General features: G+C 40.1%; 1 protein-coding gene across 12 annotated transcripts in view; it reads right to left on the bottom strand.

Moving 5' to 3' along the window:
* Positions 1–17,166, bottom strand: part of KALRN (kalirin RhoGEF kinase) — a 927,260-nt gene that overhangs the window by 38,942 nt on the left and 871,152 nt on the right. Inside the window, exon 52 of one of the 12 annotated variants that reach the window (XM_051985451.1) lies at positions 10,561–10,745. The exons of the other annotated variants lie outside the window; for them this stretch is intronic. Within the exon in view, the coding sequence (XP_051841411.1) occupies positions 10,728–10,745 (18 nt within the window). The 3' untranslated portion in view covers positions 10,561–10,727. Of the gene's footprint in view, positions 1–10,560; positions 10,746–17,166 lie in introns of those variants that run through there. 12 annotated transcript variants of the gene reach the window in all.

Genomic DNA, 17,166 nt, shown 5'->3' with positions numbered 1-17,166 from the left:
AGACAGAGACACCCAGATGTCAACCTCCTGATTAAGCACCTGTCTCTGCTACGTCCCCTGGGTAAGTTGTTTCTTGTTTTGGGTAGACATTTGCTGGGAAGGGTCTCAGGGAAGGAGGAGAGTGAAAGAAGAAAGAAGGCAGATGAAATGGACAGAAAGGAATGCAGAAAAAAGTAAATGGGGAAAAGGTAGAGACAAAGGAAGAAGAAAATTAGTGGAGAAAAATAGCAAAAACAAGGGAATTGGAGAAGGGGAAGGGATATGTAAAATGAGAAGGAAATAGACATAGGGAACAAAGGATGGGGAACACAGGTCAGCAGCTGTGGGATCATGAAGGGGGAAAGCAAAGAGGAGGAGTGATAGAGGGAGCATTTTTCACATTTATTTGGCATAGGGAAAGTACACATCTGGGCTAGTAACGACCCTGACTAAGATTCCACCCAGAGGGAACATCATAGAGTGGGATGTCCGGAGAATGCAATGGCCAATTGTTATCATGTGAGCTTTCTCCAGACTGGTCCTGCCTTCAGACTTCAAAAGCATGCTTCGAAAGTAATGGTCTTCCTACTCAAACAAGAATGAAACTGACTGGGGTGGAAAGAATTGATCTTCATTTTTGTAGATAGAGTCAACTAAATGAATAAGAATGAGGGTATCGTCTTTCCAGATTAGGTGTCAATTCTGAAGGACTGGGGGTTCAATGGGTTAATTTTTTTACAGTACATTTAATTTTTCAACCTGGCACCTACTAGTCCTACTAGTGGGAAGAATCTTCAGAACTGAAAGGTTTGGTTTCCCCCCTTATTTTGTCCCCCATTATTCTAATGCTTCTTTCTTATACTAAGTTAGATGCCATTGCCAATAGCCATTAACCCAAAAGTAAGGAGCAATTTAGGGCTGGTAGGTGGTATAGTGAATAGTGTCACAGCTAAAATCACAAAAACCTAAGTTCAAATTTGGTCTCAGCCACTTCCTAAGTGTGACTCTGGACAAGTTACTTAACCTAGTTTGCCTTAGTTTCCTCATCTGTAAAATGACCTGGAAAAGGAATAGCAAACCACTTTCTAAAATCTTTACCAAGAAAATCTCAAGTGGGGACACAACTGAAATGACCAGGAGACAACAGAGAAGCGGTTTACCCGAGATGCACAACAGCGAATGTGTCTTGTTCAGGAGTCTTCTTCTGTCTCCACTCCAAGTAGGAATATAAGGGTAAAGAGCATTTTGAGTTAGCTAATAAATGATCCATTTTGTTGGCCACTGGGATGTGAAGAAAGCCTGCAGTCAGTCCGGGCCTCTGGGAGGTAAAAGAGTGAAAAGCTGCCATATATAGCTAATTATTCCTCAGTCCGATGAGATGAGGAGGGCTCCAGACCAGAGCCAGTCCAGGTCAGCTCTAATTGAGACTGATTGGTCTGATCAATCAGGACAACGTGACTGATTCAGACACCCATGAGACTCTCAGCTGGACCTATCTTCATTGACCCCTTTTCATTGACCTCTCTCAGCAAGATTAATGTGAGTCAATGAGAAAAGCTGGTCCTTTTTTCTGGAACCAGTGAGACACCAAAGGCAAAGCCTCCCCATCACAGATGACTTTAGAAGCACGTTGAGATGGGGGGGGCAGTTCCCCTCTTCCACCATCATTGACGGCAGTGTGGTTAAAAGGGAACAAGTAGCATTTTTCTCAAGAAAATTGGTCTCAGTCTATTGTGTTCCAGTCTACTACAAGGTAAACATGTCCTACTAGTCTGGAGCCAAAAGTTTGGAATAATAACTGTAATGATGAGTTATTTTCTATACACTTTTGTGTCTCATCACATTTTCCTCATAAAATCCTTGGGAGGAAGGTAGTGTAATTTTATTAACCCCATGGCAAAGCAGGGAAAACCAAATCAGGAAGGTGAAATAACTTGTCCATAATCATGTAGTTGGGAGGGCTCAGAGCTGGGTATCAAGATCAAGTCTAATTCCAAGTAAGTGTCTTCATGAAGCATTACATTGTTTCTCAAAGAAGGGTCAATGTTCTATTTTTATTTTTTTGGAGGCAATTAAGGTTAAGTGACTTGCTCAAGATCACATTGCTAATAAGTGTGATGAACAGAACCTTTATTTTCTTTGGCAGAGAGACCTCCCCTGGCAAAGCAGAGCTGTACCCATTCTTTGACTTGTAGCTTCAATGATTTACCTACTGTCACATAGCCAAGAGGTATCAGAGCTATGACTTGAGCCCTGGTTTTCTGGAGCAGCTAGCTTACACAATGGATAAAGCTCTGGGCATAGAGTTGGGAAGACCTGAGTTCAAATCCATCCTCAAATACTTGCTATCTGTGTGATCCTGAGTATGTCACTTAATCTCTGTTTCAGTTTCCTGAACTATAAAATTGAGGATATTTAAAGCATCCACCTCCTCGGGTTGCTGTGAAGATCAAACAATATAATAATTTTAAAGCACTTAGCAAAATGTCTGACACATGCTAAGTACCATATGTTAGGGATGATGGTGATGGTGATGATAATGAGTCAGTTCCTACTCACTACACTCACTAACAAACTCAAATAGAAAGGGAGGGGATAGGAACTAATCCATACATAAAGATCACCAAAAATGCATGCTGACTTAATTTCAAATTGTAATGGTATCTGTGTTTTACCATATTTTTACTTATTTTGTTAACTATTTCCAAGTTATATTTTCATCTGGTTCTGGCCCAAGATTTTTACAAAATATGCGTTTGACACCTCTGCTGCTTTTTGATCTACATTTCCCTCTCCTTCCCCTCAGCTACTAATGCCTTCCTTTTGTGGATTGCCTTTCAACTACTTTGCATATATCTTGTATGTAATGACATGCTGTGTTCCCATTAGAATGTATACTCTATGAGGGCAGGAAATGGTTTTGGCCCTTCTTTGTGTACCCCATTGCTTAGCACAGTACAGGGCATACAGTAGGTGTTTAACAATTTCCTATTAATGGACTGATTGTTCATAGTAGGTGCATAATAAGTGTTTGATGAATGAATGGGTTTGGGTGACGCAGCTGTAATAGATGGGTGACCAATTGTATGACCCATGAATAAATCACTTAATAACCTTTTGGCTCCTGGCCTTTCTCATCTACAAAATGGCTATAAATATACCCACCCCATCAACTTCATAGATTTGTTGTGAAAAATGACTACTCATGAAGGCTAGAGCCTGGGTTTGCAACTACACTGGTAGAGGAGATTTCTGAAGGAAACCCTTTTTTTCCCTCCAGAACTCCCCTCTATTATCATAAAAAGGGAAAAGGACCCACAAATGCAAAAATGTTTGTGGCAGCCCTTTTTGTAGTGACAAGGAACTAGAAACTGGGTGGATGCCCAAAAATTGGAGAATGGTTAAATAAGTTATGGTATATAAATGCTATGGAATATTATTGTTCTATAAGAAATGACCAGCAGGATGATTTTAGAGAAGCCTGGAGAGACTTACATGAACTGATGCTGAGTGAAATGAGCAGAACCAAGAGAATATTGTACACAGCAATAAGAAGATTATGTGATGATCTACTGTAATGGACTTGGCTCTTTTTGGCAATGAGGTGTTTCAGGTCATTTCCAACAGACTTGTGATGAAGAGGTCATCTGCATCCAGAGAAAGGACTATGGAGACTGAATGTGGATCACAACATAGTATTTTCACCTTTGTTGTTGTTGTTTGCTTTCGTTTTTTCCTTTCTCATTTTTTCCCTTTTTGATCTAATTTTTCTTGTGCAGCATGATAATTGTGGGAATACACATAGAAGAATTGCACATGTTTATAATGGATTACTTGCTATCAAGGGGAGGAAGTGAGGGGCAGGAGGAAGAAAAGTTTTGCAAGGGTGAATGTTGAAAACTATCTTTACATTTATTTTGAAAATAGAATTTCTCTGTACTAATGGTAGGCTATCCCAGGATTCTGTCCTGGGCTTTCCTCTTCTCCCTCTATACTAGTTCACTTTGTAATCTTATTAGCTCTCTTGAATTCAATGTTCATCTCTATACTGATGATTCTTATATCTCTGTATACAACCCAAACCCTTCTGCAACCTACAGACTCAAGTCTCTAAATACCTATTAGACATCTTGAACTGGATGCCTTATAGACATCTCAAACTCAGCCTGCCCAATACTGAACTCTATGTTTGCCCCCAAACTCTTCCCTCATCCTAACTCTCTTATTAGTACTGGCAAAGGAGTACGGTCCTTCCAGTCTCCCAGGCTTGAATTGTACGTGTCATTCTCTACTCTCTACTTTCTCTTACCTCTCCTCCACTCCTCAACTCCAACCGGTAGCCAAGTCCTGTCAGGGTTACCTTAGATAGCTCAGATATAAATTCACATATTTCTTCTTATGATGCTAGATCCTAGTACAGGTCCTCACCACCTCATCCCTGGAACACTGCAAGAGTCTCTTAGCAGGTTTTTGAATCAAGTCTTTTCCTACTCCAGTCCATCCTCCAAAGTGATCTTCCTGAATTGCAAGCCTGACCTTGTCATCCCCCACTCTCATAAATACTAGTGCCCCCAGAACCACAAAGAAAATCTTCTGTTGACATTTAAAGCCCTTCAGAACCTGATTCCCTCCTACATTTCTAGTCTTCTTACTCTCCTCCACATACTCTACAATCCAGTGACATTGGTCTTCTTAATCTTGCTTGAACAAGACACTCCATCTCCATGTGGAATGCTCTCCCTCTCCATCTGTACCCTGTGGCTTCTTTCAAATACTAACTAAAATTCTGTCTTCTACCAAAAAACTTTCCCAATCTACCTTGATGTTAGTGCCTTTCCTCCATTCCTAACATATATGTGTGTTTATGTGTATATATATAGCTATACATGATTCTGTCATTCATCCATGTCTGATTTTATGTGACCTTGCAGACTATACTATGTCAGTAGTATCTGTAGGGTTGTCTTGAAAAAAATTGAGGCAATTTGCCATTTCTTTTCCAATAGTTACAGATCTTGTTTTGTGTATACAGTAGTTGCTTCCATGTTGTTTCCCCCATCAGTCAATTAGTCAATAAACATTTATTGAGCACCTTCTGGATGCCAGGCACTGTGCCAAGTGCTGGGGATACAAATATGTGTGTTTGGGCGGGGCAGGGAGAGTGGAGAAAAGGATGGGAAATTCCAGTGTGAACATGATGAAGAATCCAGAGGAATATAGACCTGGGTGTTCCTTAATGGGAGATTCTGGGAGGGGTTCTCCATGATCCAATCAGAGAGAGGGAAGGACCTCAAGGGCAGAGGGAACTACTGAGATGTAAGGTCCGGGATGAATTTGCAGGATGAAGGGGTTCTTTCCCTTTGGGCTGTGAGTACGATGAGAGCAGGGGCTGTCTTGTTTTTACAGTATTCCCAGAGCTTCATACAGTATCTAGTATATGATGGGTATTTGAGTGCCTACTGACTGACTAAGGTGAGCAATTCCTTTACAGATTAGAAAGTTCTTTGAGGCACTTAGAGGTTAAGGGATTTAATCAGTCACCAAGCAGCCGGCTCCTAGGCTTTTTCTGCCTCTTACTGCCACGGTGCCCTTTAATTACTTGCCTTCACTGTGATAATGTTTACAAAGTGTTCTAGAAATGAACACCTTGGATTTGGTGTTGGAGAAGAGGGACTATGACTTGCTTTCACCTCTGTAAATCTCAGTTTCTCTATTCATAAAACATAGGAATATAACTAGCTGGTCTTTAAAATTTCTTCTAATTCTAATTCTATGATCTGCCCACCATCTATCTGCACATAACATAGAAGTTTATTGTATTAGTATAACTCTCTGAAATAGGAAATTGAGTTTAGTTCTAGGTGTTGATCCCATGAAATCCTGCTGGGAAAAAAAACAAGAACAAAACATTTGGTCTTGGGGATTGTCTCTGGCCTGCTTCACACCATACTTTATTGTCTTTAGCTCCTCACTGTGACTGACCAAACCCAAGGGGGCAGTGCCATTGGCTTTGCTAGTAGAAGTGATTCCATACTATGGTTCTCTGGGAAATAATGAGCAGAATGTTTTTTGGGAAAAAAAAAACAAAATCTAGAAAGTTCTTGATGAACAAAGTGAAATACATTGTATACAAGGTAATAGCAATGTTTTAGGCGATCAGCTGTAAATGATTTTTCTATTTTCAGTAGTAAAATCATCCACAACTACTCCGAAGGACATGACAAAAAATACTATCCATTTGCAGAGAAGGAATGATTATGTCTGAATACAGATTGAAGTATTTTAAAACAATTTTTCTTGAGGGTTTTATTTTCACTAGAGTGGGAGATCTATGTTTTCTTTCACAACTTGGCTTTTATGGAAATGTTTTGCATAACTTCACATGTGGTTTCTTAATTGTGGGTAGGGATCAGGGAGAGAACTTACAAAGCAAAAATCTTAAAAACAAATGAAAAAAATTGTTTTGAATATAATTGGGGAAAAATATTAAAGAAAAAGAAAAAAGAAGTGATTCTAAAAGCTGCTAGGATGATGAAGAAAGCTGTAAGTGAATGTTGGGAAAGAGAAAATAACAGATTCAGTGGGTAAGAAATTGTTCATAGAGCCATCCCAACTCTTCCTATGGTGGTTCCAATTAGCTATCTGGAGAGAATTAATTGAATTGAATTTTGCTCAAGTAGATTTATGTGCTTGAGAATTTATTGATGGATATGAGGAACTCAGAGAAATATGGGAAGATTTGTATAAACCGATTAGAATAAAGTAAGTAGAACCCAGACAAATCAGACACAATGACTACACTAAAAAGAACACTGAATTTGGAGCTGGAAGATCTGATTCAATCCTCAACTCTCTACTTGCTATCTCTGTACAACTATTTTTGATTTTGTGGGACTCAGCTTTCTCATCTGTAAAATGGGGGTTGTGATTCATCTCCACTGCCTTTTTCCAGCTCTAGGATTCCATTTCTCCAGGAGTGCTCCCTGGCACACTCCCCTCCTGTTTTCCTTTTCTTTGCCACGGCTGAATACACAACAGTAGGCACGCAGCGCATGGCCAGCCAAATTCAGCAGATAGATTACAAAGAAAATACCTTGTAAAAAAGAAAATGAGAAAAATGTACTGCTTCCCCTTCCCTCTCCATGAGAGGTCAGTTTACAATTCTACAATGCATCTTATCTGTGGAAAAGTCTGCCACCTGATCCTGCTTGGGGTCCTTGCTTCTTGATGGCTAAAAAAAGCCAGAGAGGCATTGTGCAAGGCTTAAGTCTGGGGTGTCAAGACTAAACGAAGCTTTGTGGGAGGCAGGGGTGGGCTGGTTTTCTTGTTCCTTTATTGAGAAAAGCTACTGGGGGGCAGGGTGGTACAAAGAATCGGAGGATGGTGATTTTGAAGCAGGCAGCGGGGAGGGAGGCTGGGATGAAGTTCAGTTCTGGAAACTAAAACCTTTTTTCTGGCTGGGAGCTGACACCCATCCCATCTCTCCCCAGGAAGTCTGCTTGCCCACGCCCTGGTCCACACAAGCCAGTTTTCAGAGCACAGGGAGAGGAGAGGAGAAACCCCTCCTATTCTTGCTCAGTTTCTGGTCTTGCTGTTTACACAGCCCGGGTGGCAGAAGGTCTCCTGATAGCAAATGTTTTTTTCCTCTCCCATCGCCTCTCCAAAACAGGCCTGGTTCCCCTGGACCTGTTCTCTGCTCTAGCCTGGGGAGCCTGGGATGGGCAGGAAGCCTCCTGCCGTTATTTTAGGATGTCACCGATCTATGATTTTGGCTAGGGCTTTATGAGTTTTAATCTTCCCTTCCATATTAACTTGCCCATTTGAAGACACTTTCCAGAAAGATTATGAGGGTTTTTATTGTTATTGTTCAGTCACAAACAGCTCTCGGTGACCTGATTTGGGGTTTTCTTGGCAAAGATGTTGGAGCCATTTGCCATTTCCTTCTCCTGCTCATTTTACAGACGGGGAAACTGAAGCAGACGGGGTTAGATGACTTGCCCAGGGTTACACAGCTAGTGAATGTTTGGGACTGGATTTGCACTCGGGTCCTCCTGACTCCAGGCCCAGAACTCCATCCCCTGCCCCACCTTGCTGCCCCTACTCCATGTATATAAGACATATCCAGAGCTGATAGAAAGTTCTCTCAAAGGAAGACACAGAATAAAATTGAAAGTACCCTGGCTCTGCATTCGGAGGATTTAGGTCAGAGGACCTGTATGATCTTGCGTAGGTCATTCAACTCAGGTTCTTCATGTGTAAAATGAGAGAGATTGGAAAAATGACTTAGGAGGTTGCTTTCAATTCTGGATCTATGGATTTATAAGCCAGATACTGGGGATACAACAATAAAAATACATCATATCCTGCTCTCAGGGCTCTTATTTTCTACTGGACTGGTAGAACATGTTAACAGATATATGCACACAAATTTATGTATACATACATACATATATACATATAAATGTGTGCACATATGCACATGTTTATATATATATATATACAAATATGTATGCATGTATGTATACACTGAATATATAATTTGAAGAGAAAAATAAATGAAGCAGGGGAATCCAGAAAGGCTCCCAGGAGGAGGTGGTACCTGAGAAGAACGGTCAAGGAATCTAAAGATTCCTAAGAAAGGGCAGATGACAATGAGGAAGAAAAAGTATTCCAGGCACTGGGAACAGCCTGAGCAAAGGCCTGGAGATGGGAAAGGAAATACTGAGGAACAGTAAGATTATGAAGATGAATAATGGGAAATAAATATGGAAAGCTTCCAAGCTGCTGAGACTCTATTTTATTTAGAAGCAGTTGGGAGCCATTGAAGGTCTTTGAGCACAGGAGTAATATAGTCAGATGATTAATTTGACAGCTGCATGGAGGACAGATTGGAGAAGGAACAACTGGGTATTGAGAATCCAACTGGAAAGGTATTGCAGTAGTCCAGGTGAGGGTGGTCTTGGCTTTGTCAGAAGGGACACATTCAGAGATATGGGAGAAAGGGATAAGAATTTATGATATAAATAAATATGTAGATGAATGGCCTAAAAAGGTAGTGAATTGTTCATTTTCAAGCAAAATATGAATTAAACTGAAATCCTGCATTATAACTAAAAAAAAAAAATCTGTGGAAGCAGATTCAGCAGGACTTAGCATTTGATTGGGTAAAGGAAAGCAAAGTTGAGAATGTGAGAGATTGTATACCAGGGTGACGGTCCTCCAATAGCTACATAAGGATCTCAGAATTGGAAACCATTTTCAGAAGTCATAGAATTTAGGACTGGGAATTACTCATTCAATCAGTCAAAGAAGCATTTTATTAAGTGCCTTAGTAGGGTTAGGGTTAGGGCACTGGGCTGACCACCAGGGAGACAAAACCAAAAGATAGCCTCTAACATTAAAAAAACTCACAATCCGTTTTACATGTGAGAAACAGACTGGGAGAAGTGGTCCTGCTCTGGGTAATAGAGCTAGATTAATGAGAGATGACCTTTGGTGTCCAGATTCTCTGACTTCTCCTCCCTTCCACTCTTGATTATTTAGTCTACACCAAAGCTCAGTAGAAATCCATTTACCTACAGCCAGTTTGAAGACCTCCCAGTAATGGAGAAACTCCCTGCTTTCTCGGCCAGCCCATCCACTCTTGGAAAGTTCTAATTATTAAGAAATTTCTCTTTGTACTGAGCAAAATAACCGCCTTTTTGCAACTCATTTCCACCCCCTCCGCCCCCCAAATTGGTCTGAGTTCTGTCCTCCAGGGCTGAGCAAAATAAAGCTAATCCTTTTTTCAAACACTTAAAAGACAGTGATCATATCTCCCCCAAAGTCTTTTCTTCTCCAGGATAAACATCCTTAAGTCATTTAACCAATCCTCACTTGGCTGGTTTCCACTCCAGTTCCTTCCAACTCTATCTTCTGTATGCATTCCAGCTTATCAAAAGTATTTATGTTAATTCTTTTCACTTCGGCTTATACTAAACCGGTAAACTGAAAGTCAATATTTGACATGCCTGGTGAGCCCAGGGAAAATACATGCACATCATCTTGGAACCACCTGGACTGGTGACACACATGATGCTCTTCAGTGGGAAGCTAAAGCTTGGTCACTCTTCTAGGGCACTGAAATGGAGCTTCTCTTAAAGCAGAAAGTGGTATCATGATGTAAAAACCTTATCTCCCCCTTTCCCCTTCTTCAATTAGTTGTGTCTGACTTTGTGACTCCATTTGGGTTTTCTTGGCAAAGATACTTTCCATTTCCTTCTCCAGTTCATTTTACAGGTGAGGAAACTGAGGCAAACAGGGAGAAGTGACTTGTCAGGGTCACAAAGCTAGTAAGTGTGTCAGAAGTCGAATTTAGGTCTTCCTGATTCAGGATCAGCACTCAATGCACTGAACTATCCAGCTGCCCCTATTATCCCATTACATTTTGATTTAATGTTTTATGCTTAGTGTGACTAGAGCAAAGGTGTCAAATAAAAATAAGAAACGGGAGCCACTAAATTCTACATAATGAAATCATTTCCAAATGTATTGTTATTTATGATTTATTTTATTTAATCTTTTTTTAAAAACTATTCTCCAATTCTGTTTTAATTTGGTTTGGGCAGCAGGGATTCACTGGGTTGCATGTGGTGTATTCAACACCTTTGTTGTAGAGGTAAGTGCTGAAATGGGCTGTAATCCTCTCCAGCCTTTAAACAGCTGTTTAAGCTTGAAGAACCAAGGTCAGGGTGAGAAGGAAGCACTCTTCAGGTATGCAGGAGAGCCTTAAGGGAAAGAAAGGTGGAAGGGTAGGCTCAGAGAACCGATAAGGCCCTTGTGGTGATCTCTGAGGCTCAGTGTGCTCATCTCTGAAATGGGGATGATGCTACTACTCTGCTACTACTCCCCCTCTCTTCTTCACGGGTAAGAGTAGGATGACTTTTGTTCTGAACTGGGAGCAATGAGTGGCAGAAGGGCAGATTGAGGCTCAGTAAAAGGAAGCAGTGCAAAGTCAAAAGGGGATGTATGAATTTGTTTTCAGTTTTGCTGCAGGTTAAATTTTGCAGCAAGAGGAATTTTCCAAAACTGGAAAGGACTATTTTGGGAAATAGTAAGCTTCTCATTATTCTAGGTCTTCATTCTAGGTCTTCAAGTAGAGTCAGATGATCATTTGTGAGGGATGCAAATGAAGCAGAATTGCCTCAATGGAGAATATTGGGTTTTAAATCAAGAAGACCTAGATTCCAATCCTTTTTTTTAGATATAGAATTTGTGTGACATTAGGCAAGTTCCTTAACCTCTCTGAGCCTCAGTTTCCACATCTGTAAAATGACAGGGCTGTCTTTGGTGAAGTCTCAGATCCCTCCAGTTCTCCCTCTATATCTATTTTCCCATGTTTAGAGGTTATTCTTATTCAAGTATGAGTCAGATTAGATAAATGCAGAGAGTCCTAATTCTGAGATTCTGTGATGTTTTATAAACTTTATAAAATGCCCATGTCCTACTTTCTAGAAGAAGATTTTCCTGTTTTCTCTCAACACTAGTGCCTTTGTTATTATCTCCGATTTCTCCTGTATAAATCGTGCTCCTATAGAGTTATTTGCAATTGATTCTAATGGAGGAAAGCCCAGCCAGCCTTTTGCTTGACACACAATAGGTATTTAATATATATAGTTGCCAATATAAATAGTGTTGTAATGTCACATATGTCATCATTAGGGAATGGTTTGACTCCCTTCCCATGAGTGATTTGGGGAATATGCTTTTTTTGCAAGTTAAGTGAATTCTAGTCATCTTATTTTAAGACTTTAAAAGTTTCGCCATTAAGACAACATTAAGGTACTAGGGTAAGAGACTAAAGGGAAGCAAGAGGCTAGAGAGAAATAGTCAGCCAGAGTAAACATAACAGAATCTCAGATTGGGAAGGGACCATTTAATGCATTCACAACATCCCTGACAAGAGACTATCCTGCCTTTGGATGAGGACCTCAAAGGAAAGGTTGCCCCACTACTGCTTGAGGCAGCTTTTCCCATTTTTGAATAGCTTAGGAAGCTTTTTTTTTTTCACTGAACTACAATCTGTTTCACTGTAATTTCCTCTCTAGAACCCAGCAGCCTCTTCTAAATGGTAGCTCTTTAGATGCTTGAAGTTCATGATTCATGAACACATGATTGTGTTCTTTTTAAGTCTTCCCTTCTTCGGGTTATTGGTTGTTCACTTGGTCTCATACAACATAGCTGATCATTGAGGTTGCCTTCCTGAACTAGTTAACTCTGAATTGTCTTTTTTCTTGAGTTCCTTGTCCTTTTAATATGTTATCATTCTTGCCCTGCTAAGCCTCATCTTTAGGTCACTCACACCATCTTTCAGCCTTTACTCATGTTTGTTTTTCCTTCCTTCCTCCCTCCTTCCTCCCTTCCTTCTTCCTTCCTTCTTCCTTCCTTCTTCCCTCCCTTCCTTTCTTCCTTCCTTCTTTCCTCCTTTAGCTTCCTCTCTTCCTTCCTTCCTCCCTCTCTCCTTCCCTCCCTCCCTTCCTTCTTTCCTTGCTTTCTCCTTCCTCCCTCCCTCCCTTCCTTCTTTTTCTTCCTTCCTTCCTTTCTTCCTTCTCTCCCTTCTTCTTCCTTCCTTCCTTTTCTTCTACCTTCCTTTCTTCCTTTTTCTTCCTTGCTTCCTTTCTTCCTTTCTCCTCTTCCTTTCCTTTCTCTTCTTCCTTTCCTCCTTCCTTTCTTCCTTCTTTATCTTCTTCTACTAGACAATTTTTCTAAATCTTTCTAATGCACTCACTATCCCACTCTCCACAGTCTCTTTTCCAAAACTTTTCATCCTTCTTCAAACTTCTTCCTAGCCCTCACCCTCTCAGCTGAGAACCTTAATTTATATTTTACTGAAAAAAATTGATGACCATTCACTGAGAACTCTTTTCTCACTTCCTCTTCCTCTCACATCAGCCAGGTGTGTTCTGCTACTATCTCCTTTACTCTATCTCAAACGAAGAGGTGGCCCTTCTCCTTGCTAAAGGAAAACCCTCTACATAAGCAGGAGATCCCATTGCATCCCATCTTCTCTAGGAGAATGCCCCCCCTTTTTTATCATCCCTACTCTTTCATTCATCTTAAATTTTTACCTATTTATTGACAACTTTCCTGTCACTTACAAATATACTCATGTTTCCTCCATCATAAAAACCCCTCATTTGATCCATTCATCCCCACTAGCTATCACTCCACGTCTCTCCTCCCTTTGTGGCAAAACTCCTTGAGAAGACCATTGACAATTGGTATCCTAGTGGATATATTGAACCGGATGTTTCAAAGATATCTTAAATTCAGTATATCCCAAACTGAACTCATTATTTTTTCCCCTAAAGCTTTTCCCCTTTTTGATTTGAGGGTATTACTGACCTCCTGGTTACCTTGATTGATAATTTAGGTGTCATCCTCAATGCCTCATTCTCTCTTTATTTCCTCCATATCCAATCTGTAGCTAAATCCTATCTATTTTACCTTCATAACATGTCTCACACATGAACCCTTCTCTCCTCTTTTACCATACTTCCCTGGTGCAAACCCTCATCACTTTATGCTTGGACTATTGCAATAGCTTGTCCAAGTCTCCCTATTCTTATCCCCTCTCCACTCTTCTGAAAAGTCACCTCCCTACTTAGTATACTCCTGAAGTTCTCTATCACTTCCAAGATGAAATATAAAATACTGTTTGATCTTCAAAGCCTTATATGACCTGGCTTCCTCCTACCTTTCCAGCCTTCTTACATGTCACTTCCTCCAGCAAGTGGCGCTCTTGTTTTTCCAACAAGACCCTACTCCAGGTATTTTTTACTGGCTGTCCCCTGTCCTTGGAATTTTCTCCATCTTTATTTCCATCTCCTGACTTTCCATAGCTTTTTTCAAGTCCCACCTAAAATCCTTCCTTCTACAAAAAAGTCTTTCTTAATTCACCTTAATCTAGTACCTTCCCTCTGTTGATTATTTCCAATTTATTCTGCATACTTGTTCATATGTGGTTGTCTGCATATCTTCTCCCCTATGAATCTGTGAGCTCCTTGAGAGTAGGGAATGTGTTTTGTCTTGTTTTGTATCCCCAGCACTTAGCACAATGGTGATATATGGTGATAAATGTTTATCAACTGATGGATTCCTCAAGATGCTCTCCAGCTTCTCAATGTCTTTCCTAAATTGGAGTACCATGCCCTCTAAATTGTCTGTCTAGTGCATTGTAGAGTAATCCCATCATCTCTTTTTCTTAACACTGTGAGTCTTCGTGTTAAGAAAGCAGTTTTCTGGGACAATTAAATCACACTATTAATAATAACAATAGCTAATACTTATATAGCCTTTTAAGTTTTGTGATTTGCTTTACATGTTAACTCATTTGATCTCCACAACTCTATGAGGTGAGTACTATTATTATATTTTGTTTCAGATGAAGAACTGAGGCCCACAGACATTGTGACTTGCCTGGGGTTCCATAACTTGTGGTTCTGAGGCTTCAAATTGAGGTGTTCTTGATCCCAAGTCACCTGGCCAATAGATCTGTGCCATATAACACACCTTATTATCCGTTACTGAAATTTCACATCATTAAATCCACCAGATTGTTTTGGAAGGAATTGCTTTTTAGCCATGCTGTCTCCATCTTGTACTTATAAAGTTGATTAGAAAAAAAAAAAAACTTTAGATATCGGACTTTACATTAATCCTTCCTTCCTACTATTTTATCTTGTTAAATTTACTTAGCTTGTGATTAGTCCAAGCCAGTGGACTGGTCACCAGTGGGCTTGAGTCAGCAGAGTCAAACTCTGGACTTGTGCATCTGGCTCAAGACAGAAGCATGAAAGTCTGCAGGGAGGCAGGAGACAATCAGGGTAGCAGGTGGTGGGGGTTTTAGACAGACCAGACAAGAAGGTCAATGTTGAATACATTAAGTCTCAAGCACTTGGCCATACCAAAGTACTTTGTAAACCTTAAAGCATTCTATAAGTGCTAGCTCTTTTTATAATCATTACTTGGAAGACAGCCCTGGTCAGGCTCCAGGGAGACCCTGGAAGGAAGGCTGGTGTGTGCATTAGAAAAAGACTCACCATGGTCTGATGAGTATTGGTCAGCAGCAAATAAAAGGAGAAGGCTGAGGAAGTCAGGTAGAGCTTGGTAACCTTGCCTTAATTTATTGTTGTTGCTCAGTCATGTCTGACTCTTTGTGACTCCATTTGGGGCTTTCTTGGCAGAGACACTACAGCGATTTGCATTTATTTTTCTAGCTCATTTTACAGATGAGGAAAATGAGGCAGGCAGTGACTTAGCTAAGGTCAGTTTGTTAGTGCCTGAGGCTGGATTTGAACTCATGTTTCTTTAGCCACTGTGCCACTTGCTTCCTTTGTTTTAGATGGTGACAATTTTTAGAGATCCTTGGACACTTGCCCTTTTATACACTGTACAGATTAATGTTGGGTTTTTACAAATCCCTTCTCAAAAAAAAAAATCTCAGCTCGTTTTGTAGGGCCTGAATTTCTACACTCCCTGTGTTTATTGGAGCTATGAGAGACCTAAAGCCTAAGATTTCATAAGTCTGGTTTTCCTTACTAGCCCTATTCATGCTTTCATAATTAAATTCTAAAAGGTGATGACATATATGGAATGCAAAAGACATTGGATATCTGAAATATATAAAACCATATGCATAGCTGTGTACAGACTTCAAATGGAATATTCAGGGAATGAAATCACATATTTCAAGGTTGGGGGAGGGAAGGAAGAAGAGAGATATGCATTTATTAAGCACCTACTCTGTGTAAAGTACCGTACTAAGTGTTTTCACAAACGTTATCTACTTTGGCCTTCACAACCCATGGAGGTAGGTGCTATTATCTCCATTTTACAATTGAGGAAACTGAGGCAGAAGTTAAATGATTTGCTAAGGGATTACATACCTAGTGTCTGAGGTTTGAGTTCATTGACATTTGTTTATCTGAGAATCCTTAAATTTCAATCTTTGCTGATGAAAACCTTTCAGAGATATACAAACACATTTTCTTCTTAGCTTCAGTAGTTTGAATATAAACCAGTTTTTATTTTGATGATTAAGAATCTGGTAGCACTTCCAGGCACTTTTGTGTGAATTCCCATTACTCAAAAAATATAGACTTGGAAGATGTGAGAGAGAGGACCTAAAGTTTATTAGCCCCAAGACATGCTTAGGATTTTTTTTTTCCTGAAGGAAGGCCCTGATATTTTAGTTTGATTTCTTGCCATTTATCTCTTCTCAAATGCCCTGGTATATAGAAGGTGCTTAATAAATGTTAATCTGAAGTGGAGTAGAGGTGGGGGTGGAGCATGCATTCCAGTAAATTAAGAATTCCTGTTCACTCCAGCTCTTTCCAGTTAACTACCTTATGGCATGCAGAGATTGCCTATCTTCTGTCTCCCATAGGACTTTGGAAATTGTATATGAGCTTGCTTTTGAAACTATCTGCCCCAATAGTGAATACCCTTCTTTTTTTTACCTGCTTCTTCTTCTATCCATGGATGTGTCAGGGCAAAGAAAAGGAGACATTCCTAGCAGAGGAACAGTTGTAGTCACCTCCCTTGACCACCTGGACTTGAGATAAGCTGGTCCCTACTGGGCTTCTAGCATAATGGGCTATTTGGCCATCTTTCCTTCAGAACTTCCTATTTTTAGCTGCCACATCAGGAAAATCTGCATTAAAATTTGGTCTCAGATATTTGCTAGCTGTGTGACCCTGGGTATGCATTAATGCCTGTCTGCCTCAAGTTTCCTCAATGTGAAATGTGGACAATAACCATACCTTCCTTACAGAGTTGTTGTGAAGAACAAAGGAAATTAGACCTGTAAAGCACTTAGCACAGCGTTTGGCACATGGCGCTATTGAAATACTTATTCTCTGTCTCCTTCTCCCCTTGCATTATCATTATTAGTAATGATTATAAATAATCCTAGGAATAAGGACAAAACATATGATTTCATTGCTATATGGAACTCTCAGGTGAGGAAACTCTCCACATGTAAACACTTTCTCTTATAACTAGTTACAAGGGAACATTAAAAAGTTAAATGATACCCAATAGATGAGAGAGACAAGATCATCCTGGTTTCAGGACTAGCTCTATTCACTATATGCTACCTCATAATAAATAACACTGCCATCTATTTATATTTTGCTTTATGGAACA

The sequence above is a fragment of the Antechinus flavipes genome, chromosome 3, assembly GCF_016432865.1.
Source record: "Antechinus flavipes isolate AdamAnt ecotype Samford, QLD, Australia chromosome 3, AdamAnt_v2, whole genome shotgun sequence".
In the NCBI taxonomy this organism is placed as follows: domain Eukaryota; kingdom Metazoa; phylum Chordata; class Mammalia; order Dasyuromorphia; family Dasyuridae; genus Antechinus; species Antechinus flavipes.
Note: the sequence above shows the minus strand (reverse complement) of the source record. Positions and strands in the feature narration are given on the sequence as shown.